The 23,090-nt window shown below is 37.8% G+C and overlaps 3 protein-coding genes across 8 annotated transcripts in view; 1 reads left to right on the top strand and 2 right to left on the bottom strand.

Annotated features, from left to right (window-relative positions):
* Window positions 1–1,604: 1,604 nt before the first annotated feature.
* On the bottom strand, window positions 1,605–2,482 carry LOC121948643 (olfactory receptor 4K15-like). Its single transcript, XM_042494044.2, is given in 2 exon segments — window positions 1,605–2,263; window positions 2,266–2,482. Coding segments are annotated over 2 exon segments (876 nt in total).
* Window positions 2,483–6,089: 3,607 nt separating this feature from the next.
* LOC121948642 (olfactory receptor 52A1-like) lies at window positions 6,090–7,195 on the top strand. The gene has a single exon (XM_042494043.2). The coding sequence runs from the start codon at window positions 6,090–6,092 to the stop codon at window positions 6,906–6,908; it is 819 nt and encodes a 272-aa protein (XP_042349977.2). The 3' UTR covers window positions 6,909–7,195.
* An 18-nt stretch (window positions 7,196–7,213) lies between these two features.
* kiaa2012 (KIAA2012 ortholog) overlaps window positions 7,214–23,090 on the bottom strand; it is a 40,441-nt gene continuing 24,564 nt past the window's right edge. For 4 of the 6 annotated variants that reach the window (XM_088083529.1, XM_088083530.1, XM_088083531.1 and 1 more), the window contains 22 exons: window positions 22,805–22,936; window positions 22,480–22,626; window positions 21,405–21,576; window positions 20,934–21,085; window positions 20,594–20,816; window positions 19,757–19,824; window positions 19,269–19,476; window positions 18,935–19,072; window positions 18,240–18,410; window positions 16,757–16,879; window positions 16,602–16,676; window positions 16,376–16,446; window positions 16,044–16,113; window positions 15,754–15,967; window positions 14,351–14,455; window positions 14,026–14,215; window positions 13,318–13,471; window positions 12,059–12,447; window positions 10,786–10,997; window positions 10,488–10,660; window positions 9,175–9,394; window positions 7,214–7,956 (listed from right to left, as the gene is read on the bottom strand). In XM_088083529.1, the coding sequence (XP_087939655.1) occupies window positions 7,782–7,956; window positions 9,175–9,394; window positions 10,488–10,660; window positions 10,786–10,997; window positions 12,059–12,447; window positions 13,318–13,471; window positions 14,026–14,215; window positions 14,351–14,455; window positions 15,754–15,967; window positions 16,044–16,113; window positions 16,376–16,446; window positions 16,602–16,676; window positions 16,757–16,879; window positions 18,240–18,410; window positions 18,935–19,072; window positions 19,269–19,476; window positions 19,757–19,824; window positions 20,594–20,816; window positions 20,934–21,085; window positions 21,405–21,576; window positions 22,480–22,626; window positions 22,805–22,936 (3,582 nt within the window). In that variant the 3' untranslated portion in view covers window positions 7,214–7,781. The remainder of the gene's footprint in view (window positions 7,957–9,174; window positions 9,395–10,487; window positions 10,661–10,785; window positions 10,998–12,058; window positions 12,448–13,317; window positions 13,472–14,025; window positions 14,216–14,350; window positions 14,456–15,753; window positions 15,968–16,043; window positions 16,114–16,375; window positions 16,447–16,601; window positions 16,677–16,756; window positions 16,880–18,239; window positions 18,411–18,934; window positions 19,073–19,268; window positions 19,477–19,756; window positions 19,825–20,593; window positions 20,817–20,933; window positions 21,086–21,404; window positions 21,577–22,479; window positions 22,627–22,804; window positions 22,937–23,090) is intronic. The other 2 variants (XM_088083533.1, XM_088083534.1) reach the window with 2 other exon arrangements.

The raw sequence follows: 23,090 nt of genomic DNA, 5'->3' as shown, positions 1-23,090 counted from the left end.
TTTATTTATTGTCTTAACCCTCCCTGTACAGGGAAGTTGGAATTCAAACAGAAAAAAACTTACAGTACTATGACATATAGCAGGCAGAATTTTAAATATGAAATCCAGACTCAAAACTCATCTGTTCAAGATTGCATACTCTCTGTAATTGCATTGTTCCATTTTATACTGTGTGTAGCTTTTATCTGTTGTTTTCATTATCGTATATTCATTTGTTTTATCTTTGTAAAGTGTCCTTGAGTGTCCAGAAAGGTGCTTATATATACATTGTATTATTATTAATATTATTGTTATTATTAAATGGGATAAAAATATTTTTTTCTGTAATTTCAACAGTATGACAACGTTATCTAAAATTTAAACATGTACTGTAACTACTGTCATTATCTATTTTTAGTTATCAGCAATCGTCATATAGAGTTTGTTATTCTGATGCCAGATGACATGCCTGCTGACAAAATTTGTCATTTAAGAAAAAGAAATGTCATCAACACTGTATAACAAGTAAGATACATGAAATGATATGATGACGATAGAAGATTAGAGATAAATCTGAACATTTAAGTCCCCCTTCATTCAAAAATGTGTTTTATTTATTGTAACTTGATGTTTGACCGTCACTGTAAAGCATGGTGAATGTGCAGTTTGTTTTCAATTTCACCTGCTGATGGTGGAAACTCTTTCTTTGTTATCTATATTTAAGGCATGCACCTAAAATCCTGATTTGTCAAAATCTCAGCTAGTTAAAGACAAATGGGATCCAATATGCAACTTCTAGATTTGTGATGCGCAAACTTGAAACCTCCAGTTTTTGCATAGAAAAATATTCACATATTCATAGATTCTGGATTATGTAATAATGGAGAATGAGTAGATGCCATTTTGATTATTTAAATTCGATTCATTTTTGTGCAAAAACCAAATCATATCCCAAATTATTATTTTAAGAATTCTGAGCATTTGTAATGATCTTCAAACTGGATGAGATTTTTCACTACAAATCGCATGTGACATATCTAAATATGGTAAATAAACAAAATCTATATATATAAATATTATTATATGTTGTCATCATTAATCTGTGGTGATCAAATAATAAATATAATGAACTTTATTTCTAGCACAATTCATGAGTAAAATGCAGCACAAGGTGCTTTACATAAACAGATAATAATAAAATTTATGATTAAAAATAAAAACAAGAAATATAAAGTAGAATTAAAGCAGCACTATAAGACCAGATAATATATCATCACCGAATGATAAAGTTGCAATGCCTTCATTTTTTTAATTTAAAAATAAAAGAATGTCTATTTTTTTATTTGTCTTTAAACAGATGTCAGATCTTTTAGTACAAAATGCATGTGACAAATCTTAATATGTTAAACAGCATTTACATGATATATACTATGTATATGTTGCCATTACTAATGAACTGTGGGAATCAACTAATAAAAATGATCTTTATTTATATAGCACAGTTCGTGTGTAAAATACAGTACACAGGGTTTTGCATTAGTGGATAATCACATTTATGAAAAAAAGAACACAATTTGATTTAAAACAACATTATAAGGAAAGAAAAAATATACCTTTAACATTGTTTAATGTTTTAATTTAAAAAAGAACTTAAAAGCATGCCTAATCTTTGATAACTTAAGACCATATATCATTGGATTTAAAAGAGGTTGAATTATTAGTCCATACAATGAGAAAATAACATGCAGTTCATAAGGAACAAATGTCATGTCAAATCTTTGACTGATCAGGTTATAAAAACAGGCAAAGACAAAGCTCATGAGTGAAACAAAATGTGGAGTGCAGGTATCAAACGCTTTCATTCTGGTCTCTTTGGAAGCTTTTAAGCACACAGCAATAATTCTAACATATGTGTATGAAATGAAACTGAGAGGAAAAGTGACGGTGAAAAGAAGGCCAAAAACAACATCGTAAATATATGACAACGTTCTGTTTGGTGAACAAGAAAGTTCAACCACAAGATTGTTATCACAAGAAACTTTGTTGATAACAGCCCCACAAAACTTTGAATGAACAGTAAAAGACAACAAAACTCCAACTTCTATGAACGAAACCATCCAAATGACAAGTATGACAATTTTTACTTTTCTATTGGTTATCATGATATTGTAATGTAAAGGCTTACAAATACATATGTATCTGTCATATGCCATTACTGTCAGAGTTCCAAATTCAGCAGCCACGTATGTATGTATGTTGAATATCTGAATGAAGCAGTAAAAGACGTGCAGCCGTATATTTCATTAACAAACAGACTGCACAGGAATAAATACATGGGCTCATGCAGATTTCTGTCCACATAAATAATGACAATAAGAACAATGTTGGCAAAAATGACTGATATGTATAAAAGCATTGCCAGGAGGAAATATAGGTGCTTAAAGTTCCCCATGTTACCGTACATAGCCAGCACAAATGACACAATCTCTGTTGAGTTTCCCATGATCCCAGTAATAACACACACACACACACACACACACAATGTATTCTCTCTTCTCTCTTCTCTCTTTGACCGTACATTTACAAAAATGAATTTAAATCCATGCGTTTCAAAAGAATAAAAGAGAGAAGATTACTGAGAAAATAGCAGTTGTGTTACAACACACTATTTAAAATACTTGGACATTACAATACAATTCATAAATGCAATGTAAAACCTTTAAAAGTTTTGATAAATGTGCTTGTTTTTTTCCTTCCCTCCCTACTGAGACAAACAAAGGCAGCTGCTGAACTTTATACTAACTTTTCAGCAGGTAATCACATGACAAGCACGCCAAGAGCTTCAGTGTATACATGTAGTGATTAGTCTATACATATTACATTACTTTGTTTAGTAAGAAAAAAACACTTGGTTATAGTTAGAAGATCCTGTTTTGGCTAAAAAACACTTTTGAGGACACAATGCCAGCAGGTAATGTCGTGGTAAAAACTGCTTTACATGGCACCGTCCCTGCAGAAAACACAGCAATGTGTTAGGAAAGAAAACACTTGCTTTTGATGGCATGATCCTGATGCAAAATGCAGCATTATACTAGCAAAAAAACAACTGCTTTTCATGGCATGATCCCAGTTTTTGTGGTGCTATACCCCTGCAGGAGGCATAGCAATGTGTCAGTACAAAATAGACATTTGGTGGCATGATCCTGGCAGGAAATGCAGCTGTGTGTTGAAAAAACAACCGCTGTATACGGCAATATTTCTGCAGGAAAAGCAGACATATGCTGTAAAAACAAAAACCCAAAAAAACAACAACAAAAAAAAACACTTTTTGTGGCACGATCTCGCCCAAAAACGTAACAATGTCTCAATCAAGAACATCTTTTCTTGGCACAGTCGCCAATGGAAACACATCAATGGGTTGCTGGAAACAGCCATGATGCTGAAAACAGCAATGCGCCAGGAATAAAACAAACACTTTTTGTGGCCATTTCTCAGCAGTAAAATGCAGTAATGTGTCAGTAAAAAACCAAAAAAAACGCTTTTTGTCTCAGTGAAAGATACCCGCTGTTTGTAACACTGTCCCTGGTGGAAACACGGCGATGGGTCACAGAAAAAAACCCATGTTTGGTGGCTAATATGCCACTGGAAACTTAGTGATGTGTCATTAAAACAACAATTGCTTTTGGTGGCACGATCCCAGCAGGAAATGATGTGATGTGCTGGCAAAAAACAATCACTTTATGTGGTATGATCCCGGGTGGAAAATGTAAAGGTATCTCTGTGGTTTGTGAGGATGTGCCAACAGTTTCTGTGTTTCACTTTGAACACATACTCAGTCTGTAGACTTACGACTCAGGTATTTACTGTAATTTGATAGATTTCAAGCAAACATTTCTGCACATATAATCTATTTTAGGGGTCGACTGAAATTGTTTTTCAGGGCTGATACCAATTATTAGCACTTAATAAGACCAATAACCGATATTTGGAAGCAATTTTCATTTGCATTTAGAATTTGGAAAATAAAAAACTTAAATTAAACTTAAATGCCTTTAACAAATGTTTGAATAAAACTGCAACTTTCATCATCATATACAGCAAGTTCCCAGCAACTTTTTTTTAATAAAGTTGAGTGAAAATTTTAATTAAAAAATGAATGAATAAAAATATCTCCCTGAGTATGTACGAAGTATCACATGTATTGCAGACTGCCTTCCCCTGTGTTGGAGTGTAATATGCACACTTTTTCATGAATTAATGTTGTTGGCGATCATTAAAAAAAAAACACTGATACAGTTAATCAGCAATACGCCAAATATCACACCTGACAATCGGCCAGGCCAATAATCTGTCCACCCCAATCTACTTACAAATGCATCCTAAAACTTGTGTCTGTTGTTGTTTTGATTGTGTGTGTTTTCAGTCACTATGATAAAATATAAGTGATGCAATTAACACACCTGGAGACTGTTTTGGATATAATCATTTTAAAAGCATCGGGCCATACACATAAGCCCAGAGGTGATGTAACATGACTGTAATGAGAGCCATTAGGTCCCCCACTGTCCCTCCCCGGTGTGTCACCTCCACAGGGGGAACAGGCCTGAATACGGCCACATAGCTAATTACTGTATGACCTTACAGCTAATGTCTGTTGGCCTCATGGGATGCTCCTCAGCGCAAACACAGCACACCCAGTGTTGGAAGAAGTGGGTCTTTACTTTACTGATATTACAGTGTCAAAGTCATAAAAGTGTATATTATTATTATTTTATTATTATTATTTAAAATGTTACTTGAGTTTAAGTACAAAAACATTTATCAAGACATATTCAAAGTACCAAAAGTAAAAGTGCTCATTATGAAGAATGGCTCATTTCAAGAAAATATATATAATATTACTAATTGCTAGTACTTTTTTAATCTTTGCTCAGAATATTAATCTTGAAAAATAAATCTTCCTCTGTGTTTATATATGGACACACTGGTGAAAACCAAAACAAAGTCATTACAAAAAAATGCTGTGAATGTACAGCAAATAACTAAAGGACAAGATGATTTAAAATATTTGTATTTTATAGAAACAAAGGGAAAATGAAAATAGATGGTATGTTTGAGACAAGGAAATTGAAGAATGTTTTGATGATGATTTAATGATCTCTATAAATCAAAGAAACTCTTATGCACAAGATATTGAGCCTCGTGCAAGAAATGATATGTGAACAAATATTCTCTTTTTTTTGCTTGTATCTACAATTTGTTCTTATTTTGTTCATACACACTGATTTTTGGGCCTCGCCTGTGTTTTTTTTATTTTTACTTTGCTAAAATACAAATCTAAGGAATTTTTATATTACTTGAGTGTTTTAATCCCATAGCACTTTCTATTTCTTTTCCACATCAGAGGGAAATACCGTTCTTTTCACTCCATTACTATTATTAGATAACTACTTTACAAATTAAGATTTCTGCAAAACAGTACCACAAAAAGCGTTTGTTTTTACCAACACGTTGCTGCATTTCCTGCAGCAATAGTGCCAAAAAAAGTGGTTGTTTTTACCGAGACATTGTCTGCTGGGATCATGCCATCAAATGTGGGTTTCTAAGCCAAAACATGATCTTCTCCTGGGTTTTTTTTTTTAAGTAAGGTGATGTAATGTATGGGCTACTTACTACTGAAGCCCTTGGCGTGCTTGTCATGTGATTACTTGCCGAAAGTTGAGCCTTTGTTTGTCTCAGTAGGGAGGGAAGGAACAAGCATCAAGCATGTTTATCAAAGCTTTTAAAGGTTTTATATTGTTTTTATAAATTGTATTGAAATGTCTAAGTAGTATTTTAAATAGCGTATATTGCTTCTATACACAGGTTTTAAAAAAGAACAAACCTCGACCAAAAATATATTCAAAAGAAAACACATTATTGTGTCAGTGTAACACAACTGCTATTTTCTCGGTAATCATCTCTCTTTTGTTCTTTTGAAAAACACGGTTTTAAATTCATTTTTGTAAATATACGGTCAAAGAGAGAAAGTGCTGAATACATTGTGTGTGTGTGTGTGTGTGTGTGTGTGTGTGTGTGTGTGTGTGTGTGTGTGTGTTATTACTGGGATCATGGGAAACTCAACAGAGATTGTGTCATTTGTGCTGGCTATGTACGGTAACATGGGAAACTTTAAGCACCTTTATTTCCTCCTGGCAATGCTTCTATACATATCAGTCATTTTTGCCAACTTTGTTCTTATTGTCATTATTTATGTGGACAGAAATCTGCATGAGCCCATGTATTTATTCCTGTGCAGTCTGTTTATTAATGAAATATACGGCTGCACGTCTTTGCTGCCCTGCTTGATGGTACACATTCTGTCAGAGACTCATGAAATTGCTTTCTTTTACTGCTTCATTCAGATATTCAGCATGCATACATACGTGGCTGCTGAATTTGGAACTCTGACAGTAATGGCATATGACAGATACGTATGTATTTGTAAGCCTTTACATTACAATATCATGATAACCAATAGAAAAGTAAAAATTGTCATACTTGTCATTTGGATGGTTTCAAACAGAACGTTGTCATATATTTACGATGTTGTTTTTGGCCTTCTTTTCACCGTCACTTTTCCTCTCAGTTTCATTTCATACACATATGTTAGAATTATTGCTGTGTGCTTAAAAGCTTCCAAAGAGACCAGAATGAAAGCGTTTGATACCTGCACTCCACATTTTGTTTCACTCATGAGCTTTGTCTTTGCCTGTTTTTATAACCTGATCAGTCAAAGATTTGACATGACATTTGTTCCTTATGAACTGCATGTTATTTTCTCATCGTATTTACTGATAATTCAACCTCTTTTAAATCCAATGATATATGGTCTTAAGTTATCAAAGATTAGGCATGCTTTTAAGCTTTTTTTTAAATTAAAACATTAAGGACATTAAGGGGGTATTTTTTCTTTCCTTATAATGCTGTTTTAAATCAAATTGTGTTCTTTTTTTTCATAAATGTGATTACCCACTTTGATGCAAAACCCTGTGTGCTGTATTTCACACATGGACTGTGCTATATAAATAAATTGATATTATTTGGTTCCCACAGTTCATTCATAATGGCAACATATAAATAGCATATGTCATGTAAATGCGGTTTAACATATTCATATTTCATATATTTCATTATATTTGTCACATGCATTTTATACTTAAAGATCTGACATGTTTGAAGACAAAAAAACACTTTTAGAATAATCACTTGGTTCTGATATGGTTTTTTCACAAAAATGTTCAATTAACTGAATTTATGTGTAAGAATAGCTTTTCCCTCTTTACGAAATTCTGAATAAATGAATATTTTACTATGAAATCAAGTGAAAGTTAAATATCTTCCTATTCTTAGAAGTTTATTCTCAGTTTTTTGGAGGTTTTAAGCTTAAGTATCACACTTTTTTAAGTTGCACATTGGATCACAACTAGTTGTGACTTCACAAAATCATGCTCGCAGGTGCATGCCTTCAATTGAGACTTAGAAACTTTGCACCTCCGGCAGATTACTGTGAAAACAAACTCTGTACATAAATAATTCTGCAAAAACTTTTATCTCCTACTTAGAAAAGAATGTCTTCTACACAGGATATTGTTTCTCACACACAGGAGATAAAATCTCCAACAAAGTAGATAAACTTAGGCTTTGGCCAGGATTGTCAGCATTTTTTTCACTACTCAGGGCTTCCCTCGTAAAATATTTCTTTAAAAGAAAACAAACAAAACAAAAAAATCCTACTTGTCTATCATGATCTCACGTGTAGGTTAAAGGTCAGGGGTTGTGGTCTCAGCTTTAGCTGGATTTAGACCCAGTAGCTGTAACAAAGTGAAATAAGAGTAGATCCACGGTCTGGAGATACCCTGGGTTTTCTCAAGACCTTCAGCCTCAAACGCGAGACCCCTTTTAAAGGCCAACTGCCGCTGCAACAGCGCCATCTGTCTGTATGAGCACAGATCGAGGGAGAGACAGAGAGAGAGTGAGCTAGTCAATTAGTTGTTTGAACATGTTGGCTATCTCCTTCATTTCAGAAATGTAAATTTAAGGCAATGAAAAAAATCTGCTAGGCAACATAAATGTGAGAGAATACCAGAAGTACCACAGTTAAAACATCTGAATGTATATGAGTTTACAATGTCACACCCAACATTGCTGTTAGAGCCCACTCTGCTTGTTACAAACACAGGGACGAGCTGGTGGGTTGCAGGCAGGTGAGATAATACATCATTAATGAGGACGATATCGAATACATGCTCTAAAACTGAACATAGCAGAGAGCAGAGCAGAGTTGCTGTCTGACTCCCCTTTAAGAAAGATGATGCAGTTTTTTGTTTTGCTGTTTAAATGCAATATTTGCTGCAGTGACAGCACCACTCTTACTGAATTACTATCTGATGAAAACATAGACTGTATATAGATGGACGACATGACAGCTCCCCAAAAGTGAAGCTTTTCGATCTCCATCGTCCCCTGGTGTCTGACTGCAGGAAAGGTCATAAAGCTTGTCCCTCCATGTTAGTGAATGGGACTTAGGCCAAACTAAAAACTCAAAGTACACACCAAATTAATTTTTCCTTGAGATGGTCTCTGACACTGAAGTCAGTTTTCATCACCCTGATGTTTGTTCAAGTGTTTGTGTTTATGATAAATTTGGTTTTAATCAATCATTAAATTATACAAAAGGAGGGTTTTCCACCATGACTGACAGCTGTGACAGCCAATCTATGCGCTCACATCCAATACCGCTGCCTATGATTGGTCGGACAGGTGTTTTGGTGGGAACTCCCCCACCGCTGATATTGATACTGTGCAGACTCCAGCTCAAAATGACGTCACCAGCGCAAGATGGTAGCACCCGTATCGTGGATATAATTTTGCCACACCTAAGCATAGCGGGTGTAAGTGGGGGCGCATTGTCCATCTTTATATACCTTCTATAGATGAAAACAGCTCACTGTAGAATCTGCCATGTCAATAGCAGTGCGCCAGGTGCAGGCACACTTGACTAAAGTTTTGACTAAAGGTATTGAGAAATAACTCACCGATTGGTTGAATTTATGTTACATCCAAAACACACCTATGATTAATCAAGGGACTAAATACAACCACTCTGCACTTTAGAAAATGATCATTTAAGTACGGCTTATGGAGGAAATATACCTGGTGAGCAGCTCCGCCTGCAGCCTGGCCTCCTCTGCGGCCCTTACAGCGGCCTCCTCTTCTCTCTTCTTACGCTCCTCTTCTATGCTCCTTCTGTTCTTCTCCTCTTGCTCCTTCCTACAGAGGTACTCCATCCTCTCATCCTCATCCATTTCCTGTAGCTTCTTGCTCTCCTCCTCCTGCCTCCTCTCCTCTTCCAGGCGCAGACGCTCTATTTCAGCTGAAAGGGACAAAACATTGTTTCCAGGAAACTGCCAGCTAATTTTCTTTTAATTATCATGGTGCCATTAAGAGTCCAATTAGCTCTTTGTTGAGCCCCACTAACTTTAGCAGTTTACAAAGGATAATGGTAGGAGATTTACCACTCTTGCTTTTTAAATAAAGAGTCTGTGGTTTCAGACAAAAGAAGATAAAAGCAGGATGCAAGGGTTGCAGGGGTGCTGGAGCCAGTCCCAGCTGTCATTGGGCAGAAGGCGGGGTACACCCTGGACAGGTCGCCAGACTATCGCAGGGCCGACACATATAGACAGACAACCTTTCACGCTCACAGTCACACCTAAGGGCAATTTAGAGTAACCAATCAACCTGAGCTGCATGTCTTTGGACTGTGAGAGGAAGCCGGAGAACCCGGAGAGAACCCACGCAGACACGCGGAGAACATGCAAACTCCGCACAGAAGGGCCCCCGCCCCCCTGTGAGGCAACAGTGCTAACCACGACACAGCTGTGCCGCCTAACAAGAAATTACTGAATAATAATTCAGTAAAAAGTTACAAGACAAATACCTGTACATAACCACTATAAAGAAAAATAGAAAACAAACAGGAGACAAGAAAATGATCTTACAGTGCAAGAGCAAATAATTTTTTTTTCTGTAACATAATTTTAAATATATCATTATAGGAATTATTAATATCTTAATGAATATGAATATATTTTTTTATGGAAGCTCTTGTTTTGTTAGATAATATCTAATGCTCTCTGCACAGCTTGACTAATTTTCAAGTCATTTTACTTTTTGTTTTTACTTTTTTTTTTCCTTTCTTTTTTTCTGGACATTTCTTGCTTATTTGTCCCATCTTAAAATGCTTCTGAAAGGCGTCTGAACGCAGCACAACAAAAGTGACGTCAATCAAGGTTTTAAAGAGTTAAACCTGAAAAATGAGAGTGAAAACAAAAGTTTTGTGTTTAAATTTTTGTTCAGTATGGTCAGCTAATGTCAGAGTTAACTGTGGCCTTATCCTCCCGCTCTGGTCCTCCCAATTGCTTCCTCTCCTTCAGCTCTCTCTCTCTTTCTCCTCCTCTCAGTCTCACCTTTCCTCCTCTGTTCCTCCTCCTCCCTCATCTTCTGGAATCGCTCCATCTGCCGCCTCCTCTCCTCCTGCCGCCTCCTCTCTCTTTCTCTTTGTGCCTCTTCCCGTTTTGCTTGCTCCTGCTTTTCTTCCTCGCGCTTCCCCCTCTGCTCCTCCTCCGCCAGCTTCTTCAGTCTGGAGATGGAGATTTAATTTATTTTTTAATTCACTGAATTTTTTAAAGTAGCAATTGTCCTAAGACACACTTCACTTGAAACCTGTGAACCTGTCCTTTACAGTTTTTTTTTTTATATATAAACCTGAGCTCCTCAGCTCTCTTCCTCCTCTCCTCCTCCAGCTCGTTCTTCATCCTCTCCTCTATTTGCTCCCGCTCCTGCTGCTTCCTCTCCTCTTCCTCCCGCTCCCTCCTCTTCCTCTCTACCTCCTGCCTCCGTCTCTCTGCTCGCTGGGCCAGACGCAGAGCTGCAGCCTCTTCCTGCTCCTCTTCCTGACTCTTTTTGGGCCTGGTGGACTAAAACACACACACACACACACACACACACACAGATACATACAGAGAGTTTAAATATGCACAATAACTAAAATTATTATTTACTGTGATGCTGATACTTTCTCATGTTTTCTACTGCACTTGGCTGACCAGGAGGATGACACAATGCATTCTTGCAATGCATGACATTTTCTTTCAGTAAAATAAGGGGAATTTAATAATTATGAAGAACTATGGTATTATAGCATTACCATGTGAAAAAGTATTGCAGATTTGGGCCTCTATCTGGGTGCTCCAGGGATACATAGCCTGTGTATGTTTCATACGTAACATATTCACATTTCTAATGAGGTGTAGTATATAAGCTGATGTCATCTGGAGGTGGAATGAATGGTGAATGTCGTTACACCTCGGCAGCGGTCTACCAGGATGCAGACCACTGTAAACCAATGTACCACAAAACTGACTGTTTATAGCAAGTCATCACTGCATTTTCAGTCGCTTTATAGCCACAAAATGCCAGTGAGACATTGCTGCATTTCCAGTGGAGATTATGCCCCTAAATGGGACCTTTTTAAGCCAAAACAGAATGTTTTCCTAACCGTAGCCTAGTGATTTTTGTACGTAAACATAACCAAACCTCAATCATGTCAATGAAATGCAAAAAAACAAAGTTTCAACATGTCAGCTACATGATTTTTAACATTTCAACATTGCAGTGGTTAACATGTGGTTAGGTTTAAGCAAAAAATAAATAAATAAATAAAATAAACTCGGTTTTGGTTAGGAAAAAAAATAATGTTTTGGCTTAAAATACCCAATTTTAGTTGCACAATCCCAGCAGGACACGCAGCAATGTCTCTGTAAACAAACAGCCGCTGTTCACGGTACTATCCCCGGTGGAAAAACAAGGATGGGTCGCTAAAAACTCCCCACATTTATTCATTGGCTAAAAAGCTGCTGGAAATGCAGCAAAGTTGATACGATACATAAAACCTACAAATGTAACGTACCCGTGTTTTGCAGAAACCTAAACTGCCAACATTTACTCTGGTGACTGGGCTGAGGTGCTTCCTACTAACCTCTGGCTTCACAGGGTTCAGCATCAGCTGTTCCTCCGTCACCATGACAGTTGAACATGATGACAGGCGGCCATGTGATGATGTGAGACCCATGGCGCTGGCCGGCACTGTCCCCTCACAGTAAGAGGAGGCTGCAGACCTCCTGGAGCTCCTCTGGTTGAATGAAGTGGCGGCGGACCTGAGCGAGCTCACGGATCGGACGCTGCTGTGTTTGTCAGTGTTGGAGGAAAGATGCTCTGTGTCCACGTCCTCTTCTGAATTTGCCTTTGTATTGTTATTGTGTCTTTGTGTTGCAGAGGGACTTTTGGCAGATTTTAGGTGAGACTCCTTTTCTATTTCCTTGCTGATCTTCACCTCCTCTTTCTTTAGGGGGTCGTTGTCGTGGTTTTCTATGAGAAAATGAAAGGAAAGTTAAAAAGAAAAGACAGGAATAAAAAAAGACATACGCTCAAGCGCCAAACACTGCAGTTCCTCTAATGACCCCTCGAGGCTGGCTCTAAAAGCAAGTCAATACATCCCACCCATGTTAAGATGCCAAACTTTATAGTAGAAATAACATGTTTACATGTTTACATGTTTACAGCCTGGTGTCAAACGCAGTTTGATGTCTTTAGCCAATCCCCCCATTCATTACAATTGTGCAGGGGCATTTCTTTATACAATATAAATTACAAAAACATCTGAAATCATTAATCACATTTTATAACAACCAAACTGTATTTTAGAACAATAATAATAATAATATAAAATGTTATTTATTTAGCACCTAAATAAATAACCAAAATATTACCAAAATAAATAAATGGCAGCATAAAGAAGAAAATGGCAATAAAGTATACAAATGACAAAAATCAGAAGGTAAGATAAAAGATACAAAAACACTATAATAATAACAGATTCAGTGTCTTTATATCACACTTAAATGTGTAGCACTTTGCATCATGCATTAGATATCTTGCATATTTTTCCTACAAAACATGACAACAAAGTTGACAACTAGCATTTATTGAAAACAATACTCTTTAGGAAAATAAATCTTTAGGAAATGTGCCTGATTATTACAACAGCATTTTCATTGGGTGAATGAATTCCCATTAAAAACGAATTTTAAGTTTTAACTGACTTATATTGCTGGTGCTGGCTGGCATAAGTGTAATCAAGTAGTCGAATAATTGCGCACATCCCTGTTTCAGAAGAATTGATAACATTCAAAGTGTGATGTTCTTAGTTTTTTTGTCTGAATGTTTGCAATATCTTACCAACAACTATCTCTTTGTGTTTCAGCCCTCCTCTCCTCCTCCTCTTCCTCCCAGCAGAATTTTCCTTCTTCTTCATCGCTTCTCCTCGCTCTTTTCTCTCCTCAAACATCTTTACTTCTCCACTCTCTCCTTCTCTTTCTGGCATCTTCTTTTTCTAAAAGACAGAAGAGTAATTGTAAACAGGAACAGCATCTGAGTTCAGGCACTGATTTAGATACAAACAAAGCATGAACGTAAATCAGTATTAAAAACTATGTAAAAAAGATATTTTTGGCAGATACATGGATGAGGAAAGGTTGTGTTATCGGTGTTTATATGTATTTTGGATTGCAAATAAACCTGGGATAGTTATTTATTTATTTAAGTAAACTGGGGTGGTTGTTTGTACACTAATTGTAAATAAATTTGGAAATTCAGTGAAAGAAAAAAATGAGAAATGAGTGGTGATATACAAGTTTTACTTTTACCTACTCCTTTTTGGACACTGTACTTTTTTTTAAGTTTAATTTTACTTCGAAATAAAGTAATACATTCACTCATTCATTAAATAGATACAATTGTCACTTTTTGAGGGGTATTACAGTGTATATTTAACACATTTAACCCTCTTTTACATACTTTATAAAAAGTTTAGTTCACCCAAACTCACTGGAAGCAGCAACAGCAACAAACAAATGTCAGTAAATCAATTAGTCAATAAATCCTCACCACAGAAGGGAGAGGAGAATGATCCCGAGTCTCTGCTGCTTCTCTGTTGCTCCTCTCTTTCTGTTTCTGGTGCCCGATTGATGGAGCATCATTTCCTGCATTTTGCCTCCGCCATCTCTCTTCCCTCCTTGTCGCTGATGTCTTCTGCCCATCTGACTCTGCACTTTTCACCATTTTAATCTCCCTTTTCCTAAACAAATGAAGGGCATGTTTGAGTGTGTGCAGCCTGTTATTCATACTGTTATAGAAATCAAAGGGCATATGAGTGTCTGTTATATTGGGGTTTTTTTCTCATTATAGTTTGTAGAGAGTATTCTTGGTTCACCTTGTGGTGGTCACAGCTTCCTCAGCATCCTTCCTCTTAGTATTCTGTCGCCTTTGGTCAGCAGCGTGCTCTGTTGTTGCTTCATTTAGGCTGATGTCCTGCCAGCTACATGATACACCATCTTTTAATTGTAGTTTTTCCCAGGAAAAACAGACAAACTGCAAATATTTCCATTTTAAAAAATATCTCTTTTTAGTGGCAGAAGACCGTCAGCGGTGGGATCTTGTTGATTTGCAACAAATACTCTCAAAGTATTGTTTATTTAAAGAGACAAAATCATTTTAAGGAGCTCTATGCAAAACTCATAGCGTATGAGTTGTCTGCATATGCTTCTCAACATGGAGGTGGCTGAATCAGAAGCTAGCAGCTAACAGTGCAAACTCCATATTTAAGTCCAAACAACAACAACATAGCTGGCAGAGCTAACTGTGTTGACCTCATAGACTTTAATAAAAACTAGACGCCTTCTCTTCTGGGTTTACTGTCGCGGTATACGGAATATCAGTGCTATCGGGCGCAAACATCCTTTCTCCAAAATTACTATTTTTCAAGAATTAGAAAAAATGCTGTGTTTTTAAAATAATCCAAAGGGGACAGGAGGTTTAGTATAACCCTTTTTTAAATACATTTTGTTGTTTGAGAAATGGTAAAAACCCACTGACAGATGTAGCGGGGGACCAACAGAATTAATTTAGGTAAAAAATGAAAACAATGAAATGTGGAGATAAGAGGTTTGCACTCGACAATGACGATATGTGCATTAGTGCTCCCCCCGCTGGCCCCGCTTATGTTTTTATTGTTTTTTTATGCTATTCTGTTGATTGTTGATAGCTTGAGGATGCAAGACATATTCGTGAAAATGGACAATAAATTGTCATCTTATCTTATTATATCTCATCTTATTATCTCATACACTTCACATTGTGCTGACGCCACAGGTTTTTAAATCGCTTTCTTCCACGTTTTCTCTGAGTTTTACAAATATGAAAACGCCATGGCTCAAAGTTCAGAAAAGAAAGTCACATTTGACCTCGTTTGCAGTTTGAAGTGTCCTGTCAACAGTTTAACACGTCTTTTACAGTGGTGGTCTTTGGGGAAAATGCTCTCTGGGCTGGAAGGGAATTTTTTAATGCAATACCTATCAGCAGTAACAGCTGTATAAATGCAGAGCAAAATGGCAGTGATTCAGTGGGATACACAAATGTGCTGACAGTCACGTGCTGTCAGACCAGCTTACCACAACAAACCACAGAGAAGCTCAGATTACACCACACACAGAGGGAGGGAGACTTTCACACCACTATAACTTCAGAAAGCAAAAAGTTCCTTACTGCTATACTAATGCTCCGGATATCATAAAGAACTCCTTCAAAGACATCAAGTTAAATGTGAGTAACACCAACCCTGGCTGATGTGATCCAGACAAATAGCTAGTCTGTCCTGTGTTGCCCAGCTCCCCCTCTTCATCCTCGTCCTCTGCTTCAGTGTTGCCTCCCCTTGGCTCCTCCTTCCCTACCTGCTCCCTCAGTGGAGGCAAACTAATGTTGTTTTTAGCATCCTTTTGCCATGTTTCTGTAGTTGTCTGTGCATGCTTTGTTTTTTCATTGGTCACAACTGCTGGAATAACAAACAAAAACTTTGGATAAAATTCATTCAAATTGAAATTATGATAAAAGAAGCAGCAGATCTTTACCTGGGTCTCTGTGGATGCCCGGTGAGTATGCATTCATCTCTGCTGATGAAGATCTGTGAAGATCTAGGAGCTGAATGGAGAAGAGATCTTTAAAAATTCAACAAGTAGTGACACATTGTACGGACACTGCTTTGTAAATGCTGAATGTCTAAATACTAAAATCATATTTTGGATTCTTTTGTTTATTCTGCTTAGAACTACAGCTGCAGATCAGTCAGCATGGTAGCAAAGCTTGGATACAAGATACATGTTAAAGGTAAAGTTCTCCCATTATGCAGTTCCAGTAGTGCTATTTATCGATCTAAAAAGTCAGACAGAAAACACTAATTCACCTTTACCTTCACTGACTGATGGTGCTGGATGTCACCCACAGGAATATCTATGTTCAGCTCCACATCTCCCTCTGTACACACACACACACACACACACAGACCATGGACAGACAACAGTGAGAGCAGGAAAGAGAGTGTGAAAGAGCACTGCATACTGCACCTGACCCCTAAACTCTGTAAATGACTTTAAGAGTATATGTGTGTGTTTGTGTGCGAGCGTGCAGACCTGTATGCGTGTGTTCAGGCTGTAGCACAATGACCCAGGGTAACTCCTCTCCTTCTGCAGACAAAACCTGGAGAGCTGAGAGACAGAAAGAGTGAGTTACAGATTTCAGATTTCTTGAAGATAAAAGTTTTAAGAAGAAGGCTCACAGAGCGTACCTTGCTCCTGTGTGTCACCATCACCGTGAGATGCATCCTGACTGCTGTCGTACAGCGATAGCTGAATGATCTGCCCATCAGGACCCAGGATCAGGCTGCCAACAGAGTTGCCGTTCTGCAAATCTGACAACACACAATAACTCTAAGGATGAAGCCATGGACCCTTTGATGGGTAAATGACAACATTATCGCTCACTTGCTGAATTAACCCTTTGATAGTCAATGCCTTTGCAAAGGAATATACATTAGAGATGTCAGAATATGTTAACGAAATGCGTCAATTTATTAAGAAAAGAAAAAGCGTTTTCCCAATATAATGCATTGTAAAAAGTGTAAAAGTCAATGTAATATAGTAGAAATCGGAAAAAAAGTAACTTCATACAATAAATATTTAAAAATTAAAGATAAAAAAAATAGCTACAAATAAAAATGAACCTATTTTTTTAAAAAAATGTATAAATGTGTGGAGGAAAAAATTGTCAATTTAATATAATAAAAATAGAATTTCATAGAATTACAGCATAATCAAAATACTAAAATGCAATGTCAAAACATCAGAATTTTTTTTTTCTGAGCTTTTAGTAAAGTAGTTTGATCACAAAAAATGTCAGTCTTGTGGTCACAATGCCTGTTAAAGGGTTGATTAAATTATATTTATGTCAAAGAGTGGGTGAAGTGGTCGGTGAACTTGAGTTAGCATTTTGAAAGTTTACCAAAAACAGAAACCACCAGACTCTCCTAACTGCATAAACTTGTCATAAATTACTCGTTTCAACTTAAATGAAAATCTTTGGGATTATTACTTTAAAACACTTGTACTTGTTGGCAGGAGGTGTTTTTGCATGAGGCCTGTTGTGTTCTCATGATTGTTCTTTGACTCACATTAGAACAGAAACTAAACATGGATAGCGTGAGATGCAGCTAATGAAGGCTGCAGTCAGCTGCTGAGTCATTTAGCATTTGTTTATTTTGTATGTAGTTTAGTTAGGTAAGTAAAGCGTACAATATTTGACCACTAGACGGTAGTGTAGGTCTTATAGTCTATAACGTCACATTGGGTGTGAGAGTCGTCACATTGAGGCATGAAACATAGGTATTTTAAAGTGACAGTGGAGGGGCAAAATCACTGACGCACAGGTATGGGCACATATGGTTCTTACCGTGATCACAGCTATGCAGAAAGGCAGAAAAGTTAAATTAGGTCACTTCAAATTCACATCACCAAGTAATTAACATCATCATTGTGCAATAAGTGGGAACATCACCCAAAGATACTTCATTGTTTGGATATTCACTAATTTCCTGGATACACATAAAGAGCATCTTTCCACCTATGCAAGTGACTGTATTGAATTATCTAAATTTTATTGAAAGTCACAATGTAGCTTTTTCAGGACAGTTTGGACTAAAACAGACAGTGGATAACATAGAAAGCTAAATCTAAGAGTTTCATGTTGTGTCACTGTGGGTCAGCTCCCCATACCTCTGAGCTCCAGAGGCAGGACGCCCCTGACCACTCCTCTGTTAGCTTCGCTGGAGTCACAGGGATCCTGGAGGTCCAGCAGTCGGTTCTGTAAGAAGGCCAAAGAGCTCTGCTTGCCCGGGCCTTTCCGTCCTGCAACACAACCCAACACTCCCACTGGAGGAGGAGGCTCTAAAGCAGAGTATAAGAAGATAGTGTGATAGGCTAAAAGAATATTGTGAATTTTGTAGAGAAAACTTTCAAACTAATATATATATATATATATATATATATATATATAGTTCTCAGTGGGGAAGCCAAGTCACACATATGTCACACAATAAAACACACAACATGAAAATACACAAATAAGAAAATGTCTGCCATAAAACACTAAAAACTGGGACAATTATGTGCCCCAAGTGGTATTCTGAACATGGTCAGTGTAGTCTTGTGTATATTGTCTTGTATTGATATGACTTAAGGTTTACACCATAGAGTTTAAAAGAAACAACAAAAAAAACGAACAATTAATATTTTGGTGTCACTGTTGCTGAGATCTTTTATGTTTATAAGGTTTTCTGGGCAGAATTTGATCTGCACGCATCATCAGTTCAGAAATTGAATTCTTGGATTTCTTGTAGACTCGTCTAACAGACTGAAGTGATAATTTTGCATCTCGACGCCAGCTTGTGAAGTGTATGTGTGTGCCGTACCTTCTCCTGGCTGCAACATAATCACAGAGCCTTTCTCAGAGGAAAGCCTTCCTCCTTCACCTCGCCCTCCTGGCGCTTTTTTAAAGTTTTGTCTCTCTGTTTTTTCTTCTCCTCCTTTTTGCTTTCCGCTAATCTTTTCTGGAAGACAGAGGGAGAAATGAGAATAAAACCCAGCATCTGTTTTAGCAGATAAGTACAAATTTCTAATCAGGGCAGATGGGCAGTAAATCCCACTTGACACTGGGTGAGAGACAGGGTACACCCTGGACAGGTCTGTCCTTCAGCTGAGTCAGTGTGTGTGCACCTGTGTGTGTGTCTTTGTTACCCTCCATACCAGGAAACAGCAGAGGAAGAAATAGAGGCTGCTGATGGAGTCTGTTCAGATTTTCTTGGGGCTGAAACCGAAGTCTTTCTGCCTTTGGGTCGACATCTTTCCGGGTTGGAGTCTGGATCACCTGGGTGGCGGTGACAGTATGACTCTCTGCTATGGGAGGTAGGCGCTCTGCATACTGCTCATCTCTGCTGGGACCTGTCCAACTCGGCTGAAACATTCAACAGAGCTTTTGAAATAAATCAAGACAATTCGCTCAGGTTTTAAATGGTTAAAAAGGACTAAAAAGGCACTTCAGAGATACTAAACACTTAAAACAACTACAGGAGGCAAAAAAGACTGAGGTGAGCACTGACCTACTGTAAATAGTTATATTCTATTGTGGTAAATAGTAAAACTTTCTGTTATATATGTTCATTTTAGTGCCACTGATACCACTGGTTCAATCCGGTTTACCAGTAGACCAACTGTTTTTGAAACTATTGTCTTACCCTGTCTGTCTTCTCCCAGTAGAGTTCATCACAGACTGATTGTCCCACTGTCAGAGGAGGAAGGAAGCCTGTGTGTGAGGAGGGCAATCAGAGCATCATGGTTACCAGCATACTGTAGAGGAGATGTACAAGGTAAAGGTTTGGTGTACACTCCATGTAGCTTGACTAGAGAACAGTCAGGAAGATGCAGTCTGCAGATCAACCCTATCACCAGGCTAAATGTCAGCAATGTACAGTACATTTCTGTTGGGTTATGGATAAAAAGAAGATTGGGGTTTGTCTTAGTGTACATGGTGGTGGTAAAGCCTGAGCTGAATATGCAGCAGTGTCTCAGTAAAAAAAAAAACAACTTATTTTCGTGGTTTCATCCCAGCTGGAAATTAAGTGATGCTGCTGTTAAAAAAACAAAATAAATAAATACAATTTAAAAACAAAAAACTGCCTTTCATGGCACTATCATGGCTGAAAATGCAGCAACAGTCTGCTAAAAAACAACTGTTCTGTAGCTTGGCAGCCGTCTCACTTTTGTGTCATGTCATTCACCATCCTCTCTGCCTGAAGGAAAAAGATAAATTCCACTCATAATAAGGACTACATTGCTTTAGAAACATTAATATGATGTGTATGAAGCACACATGTAACATTTCTTCTGGCGACTGGGCTGTTTTTAATTGATGTGCTGAAGAGGACGGTGAGTACATGAAGATAATTAGAGTTTCAGGACATCTTGTTGACTTACGTTCATTAGACATTGACAACTTTACCTATGGACATCCATTTTTGATATTATGACTATAAACATACTTTTTTTTATATTGTGGCAGACTATAAACATACCTGTCCTCCTTTGTCTGTTCCCACTTATCGCTGTTTCACAGCGGCCTTCATCACTGTTCCTTCCACTGTCTTGAATGGCACAGTCACGATCATCTGCCACTGGATGATGGAGCTCCCCTCGGGTACTGTCGTGGTTAATATCAGTATGGTGTAAACTTTCAGTATACTCCAGATTCAGGTCTGCGGAAGTCTGCAGTTGCAGGTCTACTGCAGTCTGCAGTTGCTAGGAATAAAATTTGGTCAATAACTTAAATAAAATAAAAAATCAGATGTTTCACATGCATTTGCAAAGATGAGAGTATTATTATATGTCTAGAGGTGTAACTTCAGTCATTAACACCTGAGGTTCTTCTGGTGCTTCAGGAGTCGTTGCTACATAGTGTACCCAAGGCTGAGGGTCCATCTGTGGACTTGGACTCCTGGATGAGCAGGGCATCTGGAGAAACAGATCCAACCTGACCCTCTTCCTGCTGCTCTGCTTCCCCTCTTTATCTGCAGAGAAGCTTAATTTTAGGATCTAACCATACTGGATAGAGAGAGTTGACTTGGTCTAACAGTTGGTTAGTTTTATTTCAGTAAGAAGCAAAGCAGATCTTGCAAACAAAAGCCACATGACTTCTAAATGGGTGCAAGTTTGCAAGTTTGATTAATTGTTATTCTGTTTGAGAGTTTTCATTAACACAATCACCACAGCACATTTTGCACAACATTCTTTAAGTCTGTGGGTTCTCCTAAAGTTTCTGGTCTGGACTTTGAATCTCCAAATACATCAGTTTGTATTGACCCATCTGTCTGTCTTGCCATTTTTTACCTTCATCATTTCTCTGTGCAGGAAGCCACTCAGGCTTTAACTGCACAAGCAGCTCTGTACTAGGCTGCTCATGTGTTGTGTGAAGGGGTGAAGGACTGGGACGTCGAAGGTCTGGAGCAGGAGGGAGATTAATAGGAGGAAGGAAGAGTGGGCCAAGTTTGGAGGAAATGAACTGCAGGGAAGACAAACATCAGACTTGCATGAGTCTAATAATGGCCACAAGAGGGCAGAAGAAGCCCAACAAAGGCTGACTGATACACAGCTCTGACATTTTATTGCATTATAAAGTTAAAATGTTAATAAACAAGTTTCAGTTTTCAAACCCACGAGACACAGAACAACAGAATCATTCCACTGAAGATCAAAGTTACACTAAAACACTGCATGAAAAGGATGGAAGGAATATTTTAAGGAACATTTAATATTCATTGTCTGAATACGTAGAGACAAAATCTTGGGGTCTACATGAAGACACATGGAGTAAGTACACAGTATACATACATAAACACATAATATACCTTTCCCAACAAAATTAGCATGTGCACACAGGTTTTTCAAACACGGGTATACCTGCTAAATATAGGTGATAGACTGCATTTCCATTGTCTGTGAACACAGCGCTGCAGCACAAGAGTCTGCCTTTCTTTCAGCTTGTGTGTGTGGGTTGTTTTGTTGGTGTGTCTGTGCGACATCATGGACAGGCAGGAGAACAGGTAAACAGTAGACGGCAGTACAAACAGAGGTCTTTGAAAACTTTTTAGTGGTTTCTTCTCTTTAAATATCTCTTTCTTATTCAGTCTTTCTTTCAAACTTGGTGCAGACTAACTTTGAATAATGTTTTAGCTGCTTAGGAGGAGACAAAGAGTAATTATTGATGTCATGTCATTGAACCTCGCCAGTTAAGGAGCTGAAAATACTGAGTTCACTTGGGTGTTGTGTTCCCATCAATGCCGATCAGAGCCAGAGGCAATAAAAACCCGTGTCTACTGTACTACTTACGGGTGTGAATGCTGATCGTACACATTCCCATTGCATTAAAAAGCCAGATGTTAGCAGGTGTTATTTCGGTCTATACCTGGGTGTTGCTGTAGCTCATAATCGCTGCTGTTAGCTCCTTAAGGTTGCTCAGCTGCTGTTCCACTTGTTGGCTGTACCCCCGAACAACCTGCTGCTTCCTATCCCTGGTCTCTGAGTTAGCGCTGGTTTCCATAGTAACCAAGTCCTGGAGACACAAGAGGGTTAAAAGAAAACATAACTCTTAGTTTCTGTATGTAAAAGGTCTATATAGCCACAGTTTTCAGTAGATGTTCAGCAGTTGTATCCGTCTTTTTGATATGCATGGCCAATTTTCATTGTTACATACTGGCCAAAAATGTAGTTACATAAACACATACTGATACCTGAGAGTACAGCAGAAGTGGCCCTCTACGAGTGCTGTAAGTCTTTGGAAGAGCAGACACTTCTTCCACAAGCAGATGTCCGCTGTTGGACAGTCGCAGGAGAGAGTCCTGGGACTTCCAGATGTAGTAGTCCTATTGAACGACCGATGATTAATATCAATGATAATAATAATAATAATAATAATGAATGAATGTTGACATGAATGTGAGAAAGTTTAATGCAGATATATTCCATAACAGGGACAACTACAACAATAACTAGCAACAAGCAACCCAGGCAATATAC

The sequence above is a fragment of the Plectropomus leopardus genome, chromosome 10 (genome assembly GCF_026936395.1).
Source record: "Plectropomus leopardus strain MGB_pleo_1.0 chromosome 10, ASM2693639v1, whole genome shotgun sequence".
Taxonomy (NCBI): Eukaryota; Metazoa; Chordata; class Actinopteri; order Perciformes; family Serranidae; genus Plectropomus; species Plectropomus leopardus.
This window is presented reverse-complemented; position numbering and strand designations above follow the sequence as displayed.